The following is a 16,548-nucleotide window of genomic DNA, read 5'->3' as shown; positions in this document are numbered from 1 at the left end:
GGTGTACAGAGAGTGGACTTCTAGCACATTGAGTGCTTCCCAATGGCCTGGCAGTGGTGCCCCACTGGCCAGTGATGCCAGAGGGGAATGGTGACTCTGGCGAGTGCTACAGAGCAATCGACGCACCACTGTGGAGCAGCTTCATCACTTCAACCTCCATCACCTTCCATCAACTGCTCATAATATTATGATATGACTGTATAGTTTATAGAAGTATCCTATATTTGAAGGACTCTTCTATTAAGGTTATATTTGGGCAGGTGTTGCTGCACAGTAGAATAGTGCACCACCTCTCCAGAGTCTTTTGCAGTCGAACAGGGGTGTAAATGTTGTCTTTTCGTCAATCCTATGAGCAGTTCTTTCTGAAAGCCTTGTTTGTCTTCCAGACCTCAGCTTAACCTCCACCGTTCCTCCTAACTGCCATCTCTTAATTACATTACAAACTGAGGAGACGAATACCTGAAAGCCATTTGCTCTCTTCTTTAGCCTTCCCCTACTTGTGGGCATCCAGAGTGCTGGACAGCTGCTTGGAGGAGCCCACGGCTCAGGCCCAGGTTCGAGGAGTCTGAGTATTTATAAAGCTATAAAATTGGGATCACCTGGTCTGTCCTAACGATAGTTATGAACAAAGGCCATAACCATAACAAGCTAGTTAAGGTCTGAGACCTTGGTGAAAGGTTGGCATGGTGCCTTTTACTTACTTTATGGCTTTTGAAGATCGGTTCATCTTCTATTTACTACTATTCGCAGTAACAGAAATTGTGACCAGGGGTGCCTGAACTTAATCCAATGTTTCATCAGCTTAACCTCATCTATCCTATCCCACTCTACATCTCCTAAAACGAACTCTAGAACTGTTCGAAAAGAACTCAGTATAGTGAGGTTTTTTTTCTTTCCATGTCCTGTTGCTCGGGAGGTTGTCTCGGGACAACAATGATATTCATAACTGCATGGTTTGCTGTCCAGTGCACATTATGTAAGTGCTGGCACAGCATCAAGACTGCTACAAAACAAGAGACACTCCTAACAAGCTGCAGAGGTTGCTTCTCCCTCTGAGCATTCGATCAGAAACTCTGCTCGTCTGACAACATGCAACAAATCGTCTTGGTTGCAATGAATCTTCTTGGCTTCATGAGACTCCGTGCAGTGCAGACCTCGCGTCGGGGCAAACCACTAGGCTACAAGACCGTATGACTCAGCACGAAGAGAGGGACGCAGTCATGAAGGGCACACAGCGCAGCAGGGTTTCAAACTGGAATGTAGGACTGTTGTGATCAATTGATTAAACCTAATTAATTAACTCTAACTGCGCTCTACTAAAGCCTGAGTAGACTGATAAATCACTGTGCTGATCAGTTATTTATCTCAGTGTTACTGAGCTCTACTAAAGCCTGAGTAGACTGATAAATCCCTGTGCTGATCAGTTATTTAGTATATCAGTGTCACTGAGCTCTACTAAAACCTGAGTAGACTGATAAATCACTGTGCTGATCAGTTATTTATCTCAGTGTTACTGAGCTCTACTAAAGCCTGAGTAGACTGATAAATCCCTGTGCTGATCAGTTATTTAGTATATCAGTGTCACTGAGCTCTACTAAAACCTGAGTAGACTGATAAATCACTGTGCTGATCAGTTATTTATCTCAGTGTTACTTAGCTCTACTAAAACCTGAGTAGACTGATAAATCCCTGTGCTGATCAGTTATTTATCTCAGTGTTACTGAGCTCTACTAAAGCCTGAGTAGACTGATAAATCACTGTGCTGATCAGTTATTTATCTCAGTGTTACTGAGCTCTACTAAAGCCTGAGTAGACTGATAAATCACTGTGCTGATCAGTTATTAATCTCAGTGTTACTGAGCTCTGCTAAAGCATGAGTAGACTGATAAATCACTGTGCTGATCAGTTATTAATCTCAGTGTTACTGAGCTCTACTAAAGCCTGAGTAGACTGATAAATCACTGTGCTGATCAGTTATTTATCTCAGTGTTACTGAGCTCTACTAAAGCCTGAGTAGACTGATAAATCACTGTGCTGATCAGTTATTAATCTCAGTGTTACTGAGCTCTGCTAAAGCCTGAGTAGACTGATAAATCACTGTGCTGATCAGTTATTAATCTCAGTGTTACTGAGCTCTGCTAAAGCATGAGTAGACTGATAAATCACTGTGCTGATCAGTTATTAATCTCAGTGTTACTGAGCTCTACTAAAGCCTGAGTAGACTGATAAATCACTGTGCTGATCAGTTATTAATCTCAGTGTTACTGAGCTCTACTAAAGCCTGAGTAGACTGATAAATCACTGTGCTGATCAGTTATTTATCTCAGTGTTACTGAGCTCTGCTAAAGCCTGAGTAGACTGATAAATCACTGTGCTGATCAGTTATTAATCTCAGTGTTACTGAGCTCTGCTAAAGCATGAGTAGACTGATAAATCACTGTGCTGATCAGTTATTAATCTCAGTGTTACTGAGCTCTACTAAAGCCTGAGTAGACTGATAAATCACTGTGCTGATCAGTTATTAATCTCAGTGTTACTGAGCTCTATGAAAGCATGAGTAGACTGCTAGTTCCCAATATCAACACATGAGGGAACCTGTAGATTCCCTGGAGTAACAAAGGTCACTAGGTCAGATTTACCTGAAGAAGCCCTTGCAGCCTTCGCAGGTCATAGCGTTAAAGTGGAATCCGGTGGCCTTGTCCCCACAGACGCCACAGATCCGCGGAGCGTTCCGGTCAAACTCATCTGGACCCTGTGCAGATGTGCTCACTGCCATGGCCTCCATTACTGTGAGGGGGACAAGAGAGACAGAGTTGTGATTAGCACGTGTCGTTAACTCCATTTAATCGATCAGACGACATTGTGAGGGGAAACCCAGCACAGGACAGACAGAGAAGGACAGGAAGCAATTTGCTCCCAAAAAAAACTCCACAATTACACGCTGCATTGTTGACTTCCTTATATTGCACTGAAGACCCCACAGTGAGAGCTGGAAGCATCATCACATTATTCAGAGAACAATGAGCATCACTCCAAACAGTTTGTGCTCTACACACTTCAGATCAAAAAGACACTTGAGGGGAAAAAAGGTCACATACAGTCGGAAGAGCCAGGAGGAAGAGGAAGTGGGAGGTGCATTAAGAAAAAACAAATGAAAGTGAGGAAGGCTGAGGGTTCCTCTATTACTGTTGAAAAGTTCAGCTGAAGGGTGCGGGGGGTGTGCAGGGGGAGAGGGGGTGTTATCAAAACAGCACCCATTTCCTTCCACTGTATAGATCTCTAAATTACTGCAGTCTGATCTATTCAGTTCTATTCCACACTTAGGTTTTTAATATCCCATTGTGCTCTTCAATCCCACCAGATTTCATTCAATTCTAATCAAATCTACTCCATTCTACTCAACTCCATTACATTCTATTCAACTGAACTATATTCTACTCCAGTCCGTTTCATTTTATTCCACTCTATTCCTTTTCATTTGGTTTGATTCCCTCCTACTTTATTTCACTCATTACGCTCTGTCCTTTCTTCCATACTGCAGTCTATTGTTCACTGATCCCAACCACTGCATTCCAATTTCATTTTCTATTCCGCTCTGTTCCTCTCCACACTTTCACTCTATTCCCTCCGAATCCATTCTATTCTATCTCTCTCTACTCTGCTCAATTCTATTCTCTTCAAATCTACTCAAATCCTTTTTATTCTATTGCTTTCTACTCTGCTCAATTTTATTCTCCTCAAATCCATTTAATTCTATTGCTTTCTACTCTGCTCAATTGTATTCTACTCAAATCCATTTAATTCTATTGCTTTCTACTCTGCTCAATTTTTTTCTACTCAAATCCATTTAATTCTATTGCTTTCTACTCTGCTCAATTTAATTCTACTCAAATCCATTTAATTCTATTGCTTTCTACTCTGCTCAATTGTATTCTACTCAAATCCATTTAATTCTATTGCTTTCTACTCTGCTCAATTTTATTCTACTCAAATCCATTTTATTCTATTGCTTTTTACTCTGCTCAATGTTATTCTCCTCAAATCCATTTTATTCTATTGCTTTCTACTCTGCTCAGTTCTATTCTCTTCTCTTCAAATCCATTATATTCTATCTCTTTCTACTCTAAACCATTATATTCCTTCCTTTTTACTTAAATCCCATTCTATTCTTCTCAAAATCCATTTCATTATATTGCTTTCTACTCTGCTGAATTCTATTCAATTCTATTCTATTCTTTTCAAATCTATTTCTGTTCCATTCCATTCTATTTCATTTTACTTTATAGTCCAGACCATTGTATTCCAATTCACTGTTCTATATATCCTTTCCTACTCCATTCTACTGGTTTATTCCTTTCAAACTCCACAACATTTCATTTCTATCCAATTCTATTCTATTCTATTCTTCCCTACCCCGTTCAGTTCAATTCCTCTCTACTTGGCTCCATTCCAGTCTATTCTTATATAAGACAAGATTAGATATTAGATTATATCATATTTCATTCCACTCTACATCATTCAAAGTTTTTTTATTTAATTTTTATTTATTTCGATTTGACTGGCACAGTGACGCTACAGGTAGTGTGTGTGTGTGTCACTAAACTCCAGGAGCCTGGGGTTTGTGGGTCCGAGCCCTGCTCTGATCACTGTCTGAAAGGATTTCCTCCGGTTTCCTCCCACCGTCGGAAGGTCACTGGTAGGTGAACCGGCTATGCTAAATGGCCCCAAGGTGAAAATGTTCGAGTGAATGCTTGTGTGCGGTATCCTGCGATGGGCCAGCGTCCTGTCCAGGGGATCATCCACGGGATTCCGGGTAGGCTCCAGACCCACCGCAACCCTGACCAGGAAGAAGCGGATACAAAGAAGGAGGGATGAATCCATTACAGGTCTATTCTTAAATTCTACTCTTCAATTTCAAAATTCCATTCTATTGATTCCTACAGAATTACCATTATCCACGCTGAACAAATCTCCCCATGGTTATCTTAGCAGATCACGGTCAACACGCATTTCCATCAAAACCGAAATCTGCACGTTTAATAAGCAACGCCATGGATACTGCATGTGTGCGCGTGGGTGTGTCCACGTGAACATGTTTGTCTATGCATGAACATGTTTGTCTATGCATGTTGCCTATCGCTTGCTCGCGCCCGAGCCGTCGGGAACACAGTTGCCATCCGCAGGAATAATTAATGCAGGCGGCCTGCTCTGGCTCTGCTCGCGGCCCGCCGTTCTGTGCAGTGGTGAATAATGTAAGGGCAGCTAATAGGTCACTCACATGTGTTCAGGATGAGTGAGAGAGAGAGAGAGGAAGAGAGAGAGAGAGAAAGGAAAAGGGAGATGGCGGGTGCATATGAAAAAAAAGAAAGAAAAAAAAAGCGTGAGTGCGTAATAGAGAGAGATTTGGAAGGCAGGGGCGAGCAGCCGCTCCAGGCCTGGTTTCCATGAATAGTGACGCTGAGAGCAGCAGCTACAGCTGCAGTAATGGAAGGTGCTGTGCCGGGGCGGCGCCATCTTCCTGGAAGCAATCAGCTTGTTTTCCACACAAGAGGTTAGCGCAGCTCACAGAGCTAAACGTGCGCTAGCTGCTGGAACACACTCATGTGTGCATTCGCTACACACAGACACACACACATGCATATATGCCTGAGCGTACACACACACTCATCTGGTTAAAACCAGACCGAGCCACTGTTTACTGAAACATCATTTCAGAAAGCTTCGGACATTTTTCCAATAAGACTTACAGGAAGAGTTTTCTTTCCTTTTTAACTTGTGGTTGAAGTCTGACTTCAGTCCAAATAGAAAGCCTCCGAAAGCCTGCAGATTTATTCATTTCACTCGCTCCTGCTAATGGCGTAAGCCCTCACAGAAACCCAGATCTTATTAAATATAAAAACACCTTTTTAAGCTATTTTCTACAACCTTCAAATATACAAACAACATTTTATCCTCCATATAAAAGAGTATGGGAGGCAGGCAGGCTGTTAGGCAGTAGCTGTGGCTGGCTGGCAACATCCACGCCCGGCAATGGCTAATAAATCCTCTGTAGTAGTTTTGTGGAAGATGGAACTGCGGACTGTATTTACGTAGCCTGAGTAATCACATACATTTGCTAAAGAGGCCTGAAGTATTCTGAGTAGGACTGCGCGTGTTCTTTTCTTCACATTTATCACGTTACAGCAGACTGCTGCACAGCAGCGCTACACACTGCTGTAATTCTAATACAATGGCATATAAGCCTTAAGGCTCCAGGCCAGAGCATGGCACTGTTTACTAATGTATATAAAATGGGGGTAGACAAATTCAGTAGATTTTACAATTCAAATGAAAATGAATTGTGAATTTTCTACAATATTTCTACAGTGTCTTGATGTCTTAATGACACATTGTTACAGTTAAAAAATTAGTGATGCACCAATACTGCTTTCCGATACGATACCAGATTTTCAAGTATCTTCCGATACTGAGTACCGTTGCCCTCGGGGAAATGCTTAAGAACCCTGAAGGCTAACACAGAGAGAGTGAGGAGGAGCTTCTTTCCACAAGCCATCCGTGCCTTGAATGGGGACAGGGACTAGGACACTAAATCAAAGTATCTACATACACAAACTGGACCCTCACTCACTACAATACACAACCATGGCTCACGGAAAACACACTACGGACAACAATGAAAATATTTCTTTTTAACACATACACTCACATACAGATAAATATGTACATATATATATATATATATATATATATATATATATATATATATATATAGACACACACACACACACACACACACAGACACGCACTATTTCATCTCTGTATATATATTTGTATATTTGTATTCTGTATTTTTTTTTTGCTTATATTTCTATATTTTCATATTTTTATATTTTATTCTTTAACTTAAATGTAACTTATTCTATTTTTATTTTCTTCATTTTTATTTTATTTTTCTTTTGCACTTTTGCACTTTACTTCATTAAGTTAAGGTTTAGTTAAGTTTAAATGTAGATTTTTATTGTATAGCTTGATGTGGGCAGACTGTCATAAAAGCATTTCACTGCAAGTTATACTGTGTATGACTATGTATGTGACAAATAAAATTTGATTTGATTGATTTGATTTGATTACCTATACCAACCGTACCTGACTTAAATACTCTATATACGGTTATAAATCCTGATAAATCCAAACAAAAAGTGCTTCTGCAGCAATTTTAACATTCAGGTACTCGTCTCTATGTGAAAAGGTTTTGAACTTCAGTCTGTGGCTTTTAAACAAGCTGCTAAAAATCAAATTTTGGTTTCATAACCAAAAAAAAAAGAGCTTTTGGTTTTATAACAAAGTCTGCAAACAAAAATGTTCTTTGTAAAAAATATATATATATATATTAATAATGTAAAATAATAATGTATAAAAAAAAGAATAATAAAAAAAAAATTGTATGCAAGTAAGCTTCATGGTATCGGTGCTCTCTACTGCCGATACCGATACTGTGTGTAAGTGCCAGTATCGGTCCAACACTAGTAAAACTACGGGATGTTGCTGAATGTTGATGTGTTAATGCTTTAATTTTCTACATTAAAATGATACAACATTTAACCATTGAACACGATCAGGTTATTTTATTTTCTTAATGTTGAGTATCAGCCGATACCGATCCAATCCGATCGAATCGTTGTGCTTGTATAAACAATACAGTCACACAGTTTCGATCAGAACTGCTGATTAATCCAATCAGTAAAATCACTTTATTTTTAGTATCAGTTTCTATAATCAGACTTTCTGGACTGACTGATTTAGATTGGTTTTATAGTGTTTAATATCTAATAATCCAGTCTGATCTCCTCCCTGATCAGCTCCCAGCTCCTTTACAACACTGCAGTCTAATCACTTCCTGTGTGTGTGTGTGTGTGTGTAGTGGTACACACTCTGGACTGGTATCTGTGGTTGTTGTGGGTCTACTGGTGTGTAATAGCTGGTTTATACTGGGTGAATATGCTGTGTGTGTGATTGGGGTTTCTATAGCGCGTATGTGTGTGTGTTAGCGTTAGCGTTAGCCTCCAGTCAGTTACGAATGGGTTCTTCAGTGCTGGTTTAAGAACAGAGAAAGGCGAGTGAGCGGTTCTCCGGTTCTCCCGCTGGTAAAACAGAGCGTTTCAGTGAGAGTTTTAGATATTATGGTCTGTTTTCATGTTCCTTGAAGGTTCCTCAAAGCACCTTAAGAGGTTCCTCCACATTTTTAACCTGAAGAACCTCCTGAAAGTCCTCAAGGATCTTATCTACGTCCTCCAAAAACACTTCAGGAGGAAACCAAAGGACCAAAGGCTCTCTGTAGGTTGTCAGTAGTCCGCAACCCTAGTCCTGCAGAACCCTTTGGCCTGCAAATTTTAGAGTATGCCCTGCACCAACACACCAGATTCATCCAATCAGCTCATTAACAAGCCCTTTTTGAGTTGAAGGTAGTGTGTTAGAGCAGGAAACCACTGCACATGTGCAGGGCAGGGAGTTCTCCAGGATACGGGTTGGGAACCACTGCTTTATCCCATTCTTCAATGGATACCAACCACCACAGGTCCACAGCTGGCCCTATCCTACTTGGGGGTGGTCTATTCTCAGCACCGCCTTGGCACTAACATGGTCAGGTACAGTAGCATTGTTGGACTTTTTCAACAGTTTAGAGGCTTGTATACCTGAAGCATGGACTCGGCTGAAACTTTGCCACCTTCACCTACAGGGCCTGCAGCGACAGGACCCGTGTTATGTCTGCAGAGACATCTTTTGAACGCAAAGCAGACAACACAGCAGCTGCTTCTGTAGCGAAGCTGGGAAAGTGATCCAGCTGCCGCAACAAGAACTTTAAGAAAGTGCTATGATTGTGCGGATGCCGCCACAGCCGTGCCTACCGAGGCAACTCGATCATGGGGGCGGAATACAACTGAAGCGCACAAAGGCCAAAATGGAGCTGCCTGCAGTGCTGATCTGAGATCAGATTTCCTTCCGTCTAGGATGGTTGAAAAGTATGTGCTCAGTGCACTGACCTAACACTCAAACCACTGCCAGGTGAAGTGGAATACTTTGAGGAGGTAGGATCTACATATTAGGCAGCAGTTGAACGGTCAGTTCTTGAAGGTGATTGGGATTGGAAGCAGGAAAAATGGGCAAGCATAAGAATCTGATCCACAAAGTGATGGCTGGATGACTGGGTCAGAACATCTTCTAGACATCAGGCAGGGCTTTCGTGGGGTGTTCCTGGTATGCAGTGGTCAGTACCTACCAAAAGTGCTCCAACAAAAGGGTGCCAAAGGCCAGAGGCCCAACCTCACGACTCAGAGGACTTAAAGGATCTGCTGCTGACATCTCGCTGCCAGATACCACTAGGAGTCCATATCTCAGTCGGAGTCTGAGCCGTTTTGGTGGCTTGACGGGGTCTACACATCTACTTGGATTAACATTACAGGGAATGTAAAATGCACCTGTAGAAATGTGACAAATTCAGGGTTCCTGAGAGTTTTCAGGAGGGGCCCAACCTTCAGGAGTTCCCTGCTGATGCAACGGGCCCTCCCTCTCTGCTGTAATGGATTTAGCTCTTAAGTGTTTCCCTCCAAGGAACTGAGTCCAATTAAGCAGTTTGAAAAGGATGCGGCTGGTTGGCTTTTAAAAAAACCCCTAAGCATCTGTCCAATAATTATCTGCCAGTACAGATATGATGCGTACCGCGCATCCCATCGGAGAGAGCTCGGAGTTCGGAGGGCAATTACGGAAGGCTCTGCAGATCTTTCCTTCTGTCAGACTGTAAAAACTCATTTAGCTTGACTAGATAATGGGGCTAAAATGAAAGTAGCATTATGACCGTGCGTTGCAAGTGCGTTGCATATTCATGAAATGTATTGTTATTATGTAATTAATAAGGGCTGGGCGATATGGTAAAAATACTATATCATGATATTTAAAGACTTTTTTTGCGATACACAATATTTATCATGGTACATCAATCACAGACGAAATACCTTAGAATCGTCAGATTCTTATAAACCACTATTCAGATCGTCTCCTGTGCTGAATACAGTGATTTTCAATCAACATCTGCTGCCCTTCATCTAATTAAACCAGTCTAATCACACTGTTAGTAATGAAACCTGCAGCTGATTAGTGTTTATTAACCACTAAAAATATCCTCCATATGCTTAGAAAAGCTTAGTATTATCATGATAACATAATTTATCACGATATGATAAAATATCATTGTATTGCCCAGCTCTATAATTAATTATAATCTTTAGTACTACTTGAAAAAAATGCTAAATGAATTCTGCTGTGTTTTTAAGCCTAGAAAGCTGTCTATCTAGGCTCAGATAAATTAGCTAGCAGGATAAACACCACAGCACACCCCATATTGTAGCTAACCTAGGAGTCTTAGGAGTGTTTTCCACTGTTTTCAGACTCATCTAGTAGACTGTGGTTCATCCTTGCTCTGTCCTGCTACCCCTGATACCCCTATTGAAAGGCATCACTCAGCCCAGTACAGTGAGTATCAGTGAGTACAGATACTCTGAGCTCCACAGTCAGTTCTGCACAGAGGTCCACAGACTCTCACAGCTGGTTCTTGGAGTTCGACAGTGTCTTAAATGTGGGTGATGCCGAAATGTAACCTACAATGATTCATCTTGACAAGCCCTGCACAATGACGATGCATTATCTGGAAAAGTTAATGTGGTTTTCAGCCCTGCCCGTTCGAATGGTATCGGCGATCGAAGTCTTAGGAGTGTTTCCACTGTTTTCAGGCTGATCTAGTAGACTGTGGTTCATCCTTGCTCTGTCCTGCTAAACGTACAACTATGGTGGGCTTGTTTTTTTTCCCCCTCACCTGTATTCAGAGTGTGACAGTCAGTGAGTCAGTGAGCACCCGCAGCGCGCCCAAGCTGTGGCCCACTTAAGGGCGTATGGGGGAATGAGCCTATTCGGCCGTGTACTGAATCTTTTGACACATCAGACACGATGTAATATTAAACATCAAGGTAACCTGTGGTAACAGTATTTACATTTGAGGGTGGGGGGTGGTGGTGGGGCGTAGCGGTCAGTAATGGTAAGCGGTTTGCTCGGACTTGTGTGTATTGTATGTACGCATTACTACAGTCGGTTCTATCACTAACGCTGAGGTAAATATTGGCAGAAAATGTGTTTTGAATGTCTTGTGTGTTGCATCATTATGCCATAATGCGAGAACCGCATGTCACGGTACATGAGGTATCGTGAGGATGCTGCCAAAACCCATTCCCAGTGGTCAAATGCTGTAAACCAGCACTTTCACACTCAACTGTCCTTTCATCGGCCATTACGGTACATATAACAGTAAATAAGGCCGTTTTATGTCACCCCTCTGAGTTTACAGTCATACGAAACCGAAGGCTCAGAGGACCCATCTGCTGAAACGATCACGTCGGGACCATATCCAAGGTCACGATGTCAGTCTCCAGTCTTTTCCTCCACAACCGTTAATATCCTACATGCATCTCGGTTATTATGTGGTAGCGCTGGGAGAAAAGGACCATGAGACAGAGCACTGGAGCTTCTGAAGTGCTCCGAGCTTCCGCTTTCCAGGCTAAAGAAAGCAGTTTTTAAGAAGACCTTTCATTTCATCATTATACAAATGCAGTAATGAGAAAGACTGTCAACTCAGACACAGAAACAAACCTCCACCCACGGTTCAGCCTTTTCTACTATCATGCATCACTGATGCAGATTACAAGATTGAAGAGCACTAACAAGGATATTTTAGTAAAACATCAAAAGCGGACGGCTTCGAAAAGCGACTGCAATTTTAAGAAAAGCAGAAGACATTCCCAGTTTTGTAGAAACTCCAAAAGCATGCGATGCTCTGCTCTTTTGAGGTCTATCCACAGATTTTTGAGGATGTTTGGGTTGAGGGACAGTGAGGACCATGGCAAAACCTTCAGCTTGTGTCTCTTCATTATCTTTTCTATCTTCTTCATGATCTATTCTATCCTCTACCAGTGTCAAAGGTGTCAAAAGTATTCACACTCATTCCTCAGGTAGAAGAGAGTGGAGATACTAGGGTTTAAAAGACGTCTACAGAAGCTGAAGTATCAACTGAAGCTTTTTACTCCAGTAAAAGTGTAAAAGTACTGGTTACAAAACAACTTCAAGTAGAAAAGTAAAAGTAATGGAAGGAAAATAAAGGCCAGAAGCTTAGGCCTCGCCACAGGGGTCTATAGTGCACTATCCCCCCCCTCCCTCCCCAAAACACATTTCTCCAAAAGCCATAATGAGGAGAATGATCTATTAAAATGTTGATGTTAAAAATGTTGGGCTGCACTAGGCTCCTGTTTCAGCTGCAGATCTGCCCATTGAAAATGAAGCATTTCAGTAATATCAGCTCTATTAAAGGAGCGTCTCTGTGCTCTACTGAGCATTAACATGAGCTTCATGGAGGAAAATATGAGGAGTCGTTGTCTAGAAGTTTTGTAATGCTGCAGAAAGTCAAACTTCAGAGGTGTGTGATCAATAAGCTTTATTGGAATGTAATTGAGTCTCTGCCACGGACACAGTCTTCATACTAGACTACAGACGTCTGCTGTGAGCTCGCTGGAGAGTGACGGGACGTGTGCAGGTGCGTTGGCTCGCTTACAAACCAATAGGGAGTCAGAATGGTAGATGTTTATACTTCTCATCCAACCACCATCAAATTCTCACTTTCCGGACAGTGCGATTTATCTGGCTCGGGTTTATTATTTTGGGGTTTTGAAGGATGACGAGCCAGAATAAAAACAAACGGAAATGAAATAGGAGTAACGGGGCTATTTTTAAAATGTAAGGAGGAGAAAGTTCAGATAATTGGGTGAAAATATAGAAGTACAAAGTGGGCTGAAGAATAATTAGCTCAGTAAAGTACAGATAAACCAAAATTTCTACTTAAGTAAGGTAACAAAGTATTTGTACTTGACATCTCTGACCAGTATGAAACTCCCTGTGCCACAGGCTGCAACACATGTCCACAATATGATCAGTCCTTAACAGTTGGAGAGGTGTTCTTCTCATTAAATTCTGCACCTTCTGCATCTTTGCCGCGACAAAAGTCTCCGTTTAACTTCATCAGCGATGCAGATGAAGTTAAGAAATCACATTTAAATAAGTAGTAAAGTAGTTTCGAAATTTTCTACATATTTTTTCCCCCGAAATATGTTCTAATGAATCACACTGACAAACGCAGGGAAATGACCTTGTATAATACCTGGAATATCTGGAATGCAGCAGCTTTGAGTCGAGACTTGCTCTGGGCATGACTTTAGCTTGGCTATGATAATATTAAGCTATTTCAGTGTACTCTAAAATTGCATTTCTCTCTCCTATAAATGCAAGCTGGTCAGCAGACTTACAGCAGAGCTAACCATACTGCCTCTGAGACCCTTCAAAGCACAAATAACAGTAGGCCTAATGCTAGAAAAGCCTGGGAAGGGGTGGGGGCAACAAGAACGTCTGTGAGAAGGGGAGGGGGAACGTTTCCAAATGTAAGACTTGGCCTAGATTTGTACGGAGCGACTATGAACTTTGGACCTTGTTTTCTGTGCTGGCTGGAAAGAGCTGGCAGCCTGACAAAAAAGTAGAGAGAGAGAGAGAGAGAGAGAGAGAGAGAGAGAGAGAGAGAGAGAGAGAGGAGAAAAAAGAGCTGCTTTGCGGTTTGAAGTGGTATGGGGGGCCCCCGGATCCCTCCGGAGAGGCCTGAGCAGGGAGGGAGGGTGGCAGAACAGCAGAACACGCAAATACAACACACACACACACACACACTCGCACACACACACACACTCGCACACACATGCCAAGCTTGTTTCTACACTTGCGGAGTTTGTTGCATGTGTTTTGAGGCTTTCCTGAATCGCAGCGTGACGGACACTTCTGACAAATAAGCCTATTCATTATGTAAGCACTGAGATGACATGCGGCCTCGTAGCTCAGCGGGGGGAAAAGTGGTTTGAGCGGCGAAAGTGATCAGCCGTGCGGCGCCGACAGATCGCCTTTCAGCGCGACACCAGCGTGCAAAAGAAGCCGAGCAAAACACACGCCCCCCCAAATAAACACGTCAGTATCGGTCAGAAGAATGGGCTGAAGCACCTGAGGAAAGCATCGCTCATACACACGTTACAGCAACGCTGCAGTGAGACAGCCGCGAGGAGCGAGCGGCGCCTCAGCGTCAGGGAGATCGGATTCATTGAATCGGGCATGGTCTGCTGCTGTGTAACCACTGTTATAATACAAAAACAGACTGAAACCATCAACACATCACAACAACTCAGCCTCTGATAGCGTCCTCTTGTTCCCCTGCATTTATTTTCCTTCTAAAGACTCTAAATTGTGACAAGGGCTGACACTGTCAATTATATTATTAGCAATGGCTAATTTACAGCTTCTTTTCATCATTAATCAAGCTTTACAGACAGGCTGGTTACACTGTGTTCAAATTGAGGAACGGCTGGCATATGTAACCAGTACAAATACCATAAATACCTCCAAAATGTAAAAAAATGAGAAACGTTTTTAAGAATATTTTTGTTATTGTAGAGATATAAGATATATATATATGTAAAAATGCCAGCAGATCTTCACACCAATGTCCAACTGAGGAATAAATTAATCCTTTTTATGTAGATTTATACATAGTCTCTTAGTTTATATATAGAATAAAATATCTAACATAAAATGTAAATTATATGGTAAAGTTATAACTTTACAACTTTAAAGCAGAGGGGAATTATATATATATATATATACACACACACACACACATACATATATATAATGTATATAACTTAAATATATATATATATATATATACATATATATATATATATATATAGTCGCTGTCACAAAATTATGATAATATAAAAAACAACTAAATCACTGAATGTCAAATACTGTATGTATATTATTGGTATGTATATACAACTTTCACCACTTGATCTTTTAGTATTGTTTTTAAGAAATGGTTCTACTATTACTGTATTCTTTTTGATGACCTAATGTAAAATGTGACCTGCCCTTTACATTGTGTTCAAATTAATAAATGGATCAATGGAATAAAAATTGCTTTAAAATGTTTAAAATGTACAATATTTCCCCCTCCCCTGTAAAGTTGTTCTTGCAGAAATATATGTATATATATATATATATATATATATATATATATATATATATATATATATATATATATATATATACACAGCGATGAGATACAGTATCTAAAAAAAATTTAAAAATATTTTGTTGGAAAATATAAACTTGGAACAATGTACAAAATCTCAGAAACAGTGACGCGAATAAGAGAATAATGTTCTGAACTTTAAATGGATGCTAATGTAAAACAAGAGTTTAGTCCAGGTCATTTTAGAGCATTTCTACTGTGTAGACATACATATACATATATACACATGTTTTTCATTGGACAGCAGTGATTTGCCATTTTAAAACTCTTATCAATGGAAAAACAGATGTTTAATTATAAAAACACATCTACACATGTCTGTTCACCAGGCTCTGTTTTGTACACCCCATATCACATTATCATGCTAAGCGCCATCTGATCGCTGCTGATTCATCAAGAAAGGATTTTCATCTCTCTCTTCATCGTCACAGTTCTGGTAACAACATCAACGCAGACTGCAGCTACAACCACACTGCAACGCTGCAGTCCTTTGTATACCATCAATCTGTCACGCTGTTCATTTTCTTTGGTACAAGGAATGAAAACTCACCCTGGAAACAAACAAACCCTAAACCATGCAACAGCTATACGTCTGCAAGCAAACACCCTTTATCAGTTCCAGCTGAACTTCAGCAAGAAGCTCCTTTTATGAGCCTCAGTGATGGATAACAACTTTAACTCGAACCTTTGCCACCTTTTACCTGCCCGCTTTAACACCCACTTAAAAATCAACTCGGAGCTGACGACACATGCACATACATCTGAACGCGGTGAAGGCTGCAGAGTTTTCCCGTGGGAATGATTGACCAGACACTGACTTCCCTGACGAGTTCATGAGAACAGAAATCTCTGCCCAACAGAAAGTTCTTAAAGGGGATATGGATTTCTTCATGCCTACAAACGCAGAAGATGCCTCTGTCGTCCAGAGAAACGGTCCACGTCTCTCTAATGGTCACTTTAGCTCACATTAGGCTAGCTGATTGAATATAAGGACAGATGTACACAAAGAGACATGGCTGAAAAAATGAGGACTAACCAGCAATTACCGCTGCAAGGAGAAATGTGCTGACAATGGTATAAGGCCTGTCTTATGTGGGAAGACTGAACGGCCAAAGATTTTGAAAAACGTACCACAGTAGTCTGCACGAGGAGAAAGAGGTAAATACAACCGCTGCAGTAAAAGGAACACAATAGCCGTGTGTTTTATCCTTCAGAAACAGGTTATATAAATACAAATAATGTATATATATAATTAAAAGGGCTGCACATAACAATGATTATTTTATTGACTGATCTAACGTTTATTGTATGATTAGTCGATTAATTAGCCA

At 41.0% G+C, this 16,548-nt stretch overlaps 1 protein-coding gene across 1 annotated transcript in view; it reads right to left on the bottom strand.

Annotated features, from left to right (window-relative positions):
* The window catches only part of vdra (vitamin D receptor a), an 82,370-nt gene that overhangs the window by 25,526 nt on the left and 40,296 nt on the right, over positions 1 to 16,548 (bottom strand). Inside the window, exon 3 of the mRNA XM_072696489.1 lies at positions 2,640 to 2,787. Coding sequence (XP_072552590.1) covers positions 2,640 to 2,785 — 146 coding nt within the window. The 5' untranslated portion in view covers positions 2,786 to 2,787. The remainder of the gene's footprint in view (positions 1 to 2,639; positions 2,788 to 16,548) is intronic.

The sequence above is a fragment of the Salminus brasiliensis genome, chromosome 14 (genome assembly GCF_030463535.1).
Source record: "Salminus brasiliensis chromosome 14, fSalBra1.hap2, whole genome shotgun sequence".
Taxonomy (NCBI): domain Eukaryota; kingdom Metazoa; phylum Chordata; class Actinopteri; order Characiformes; family Bryconidae; genus Salminus; species Salminus brasiliensis.
The sequence above is the reverse complement of the archived record's forward strand: the minus strand, read 5'-3'. Positions and strand labels throughout refer to the sequence as shown.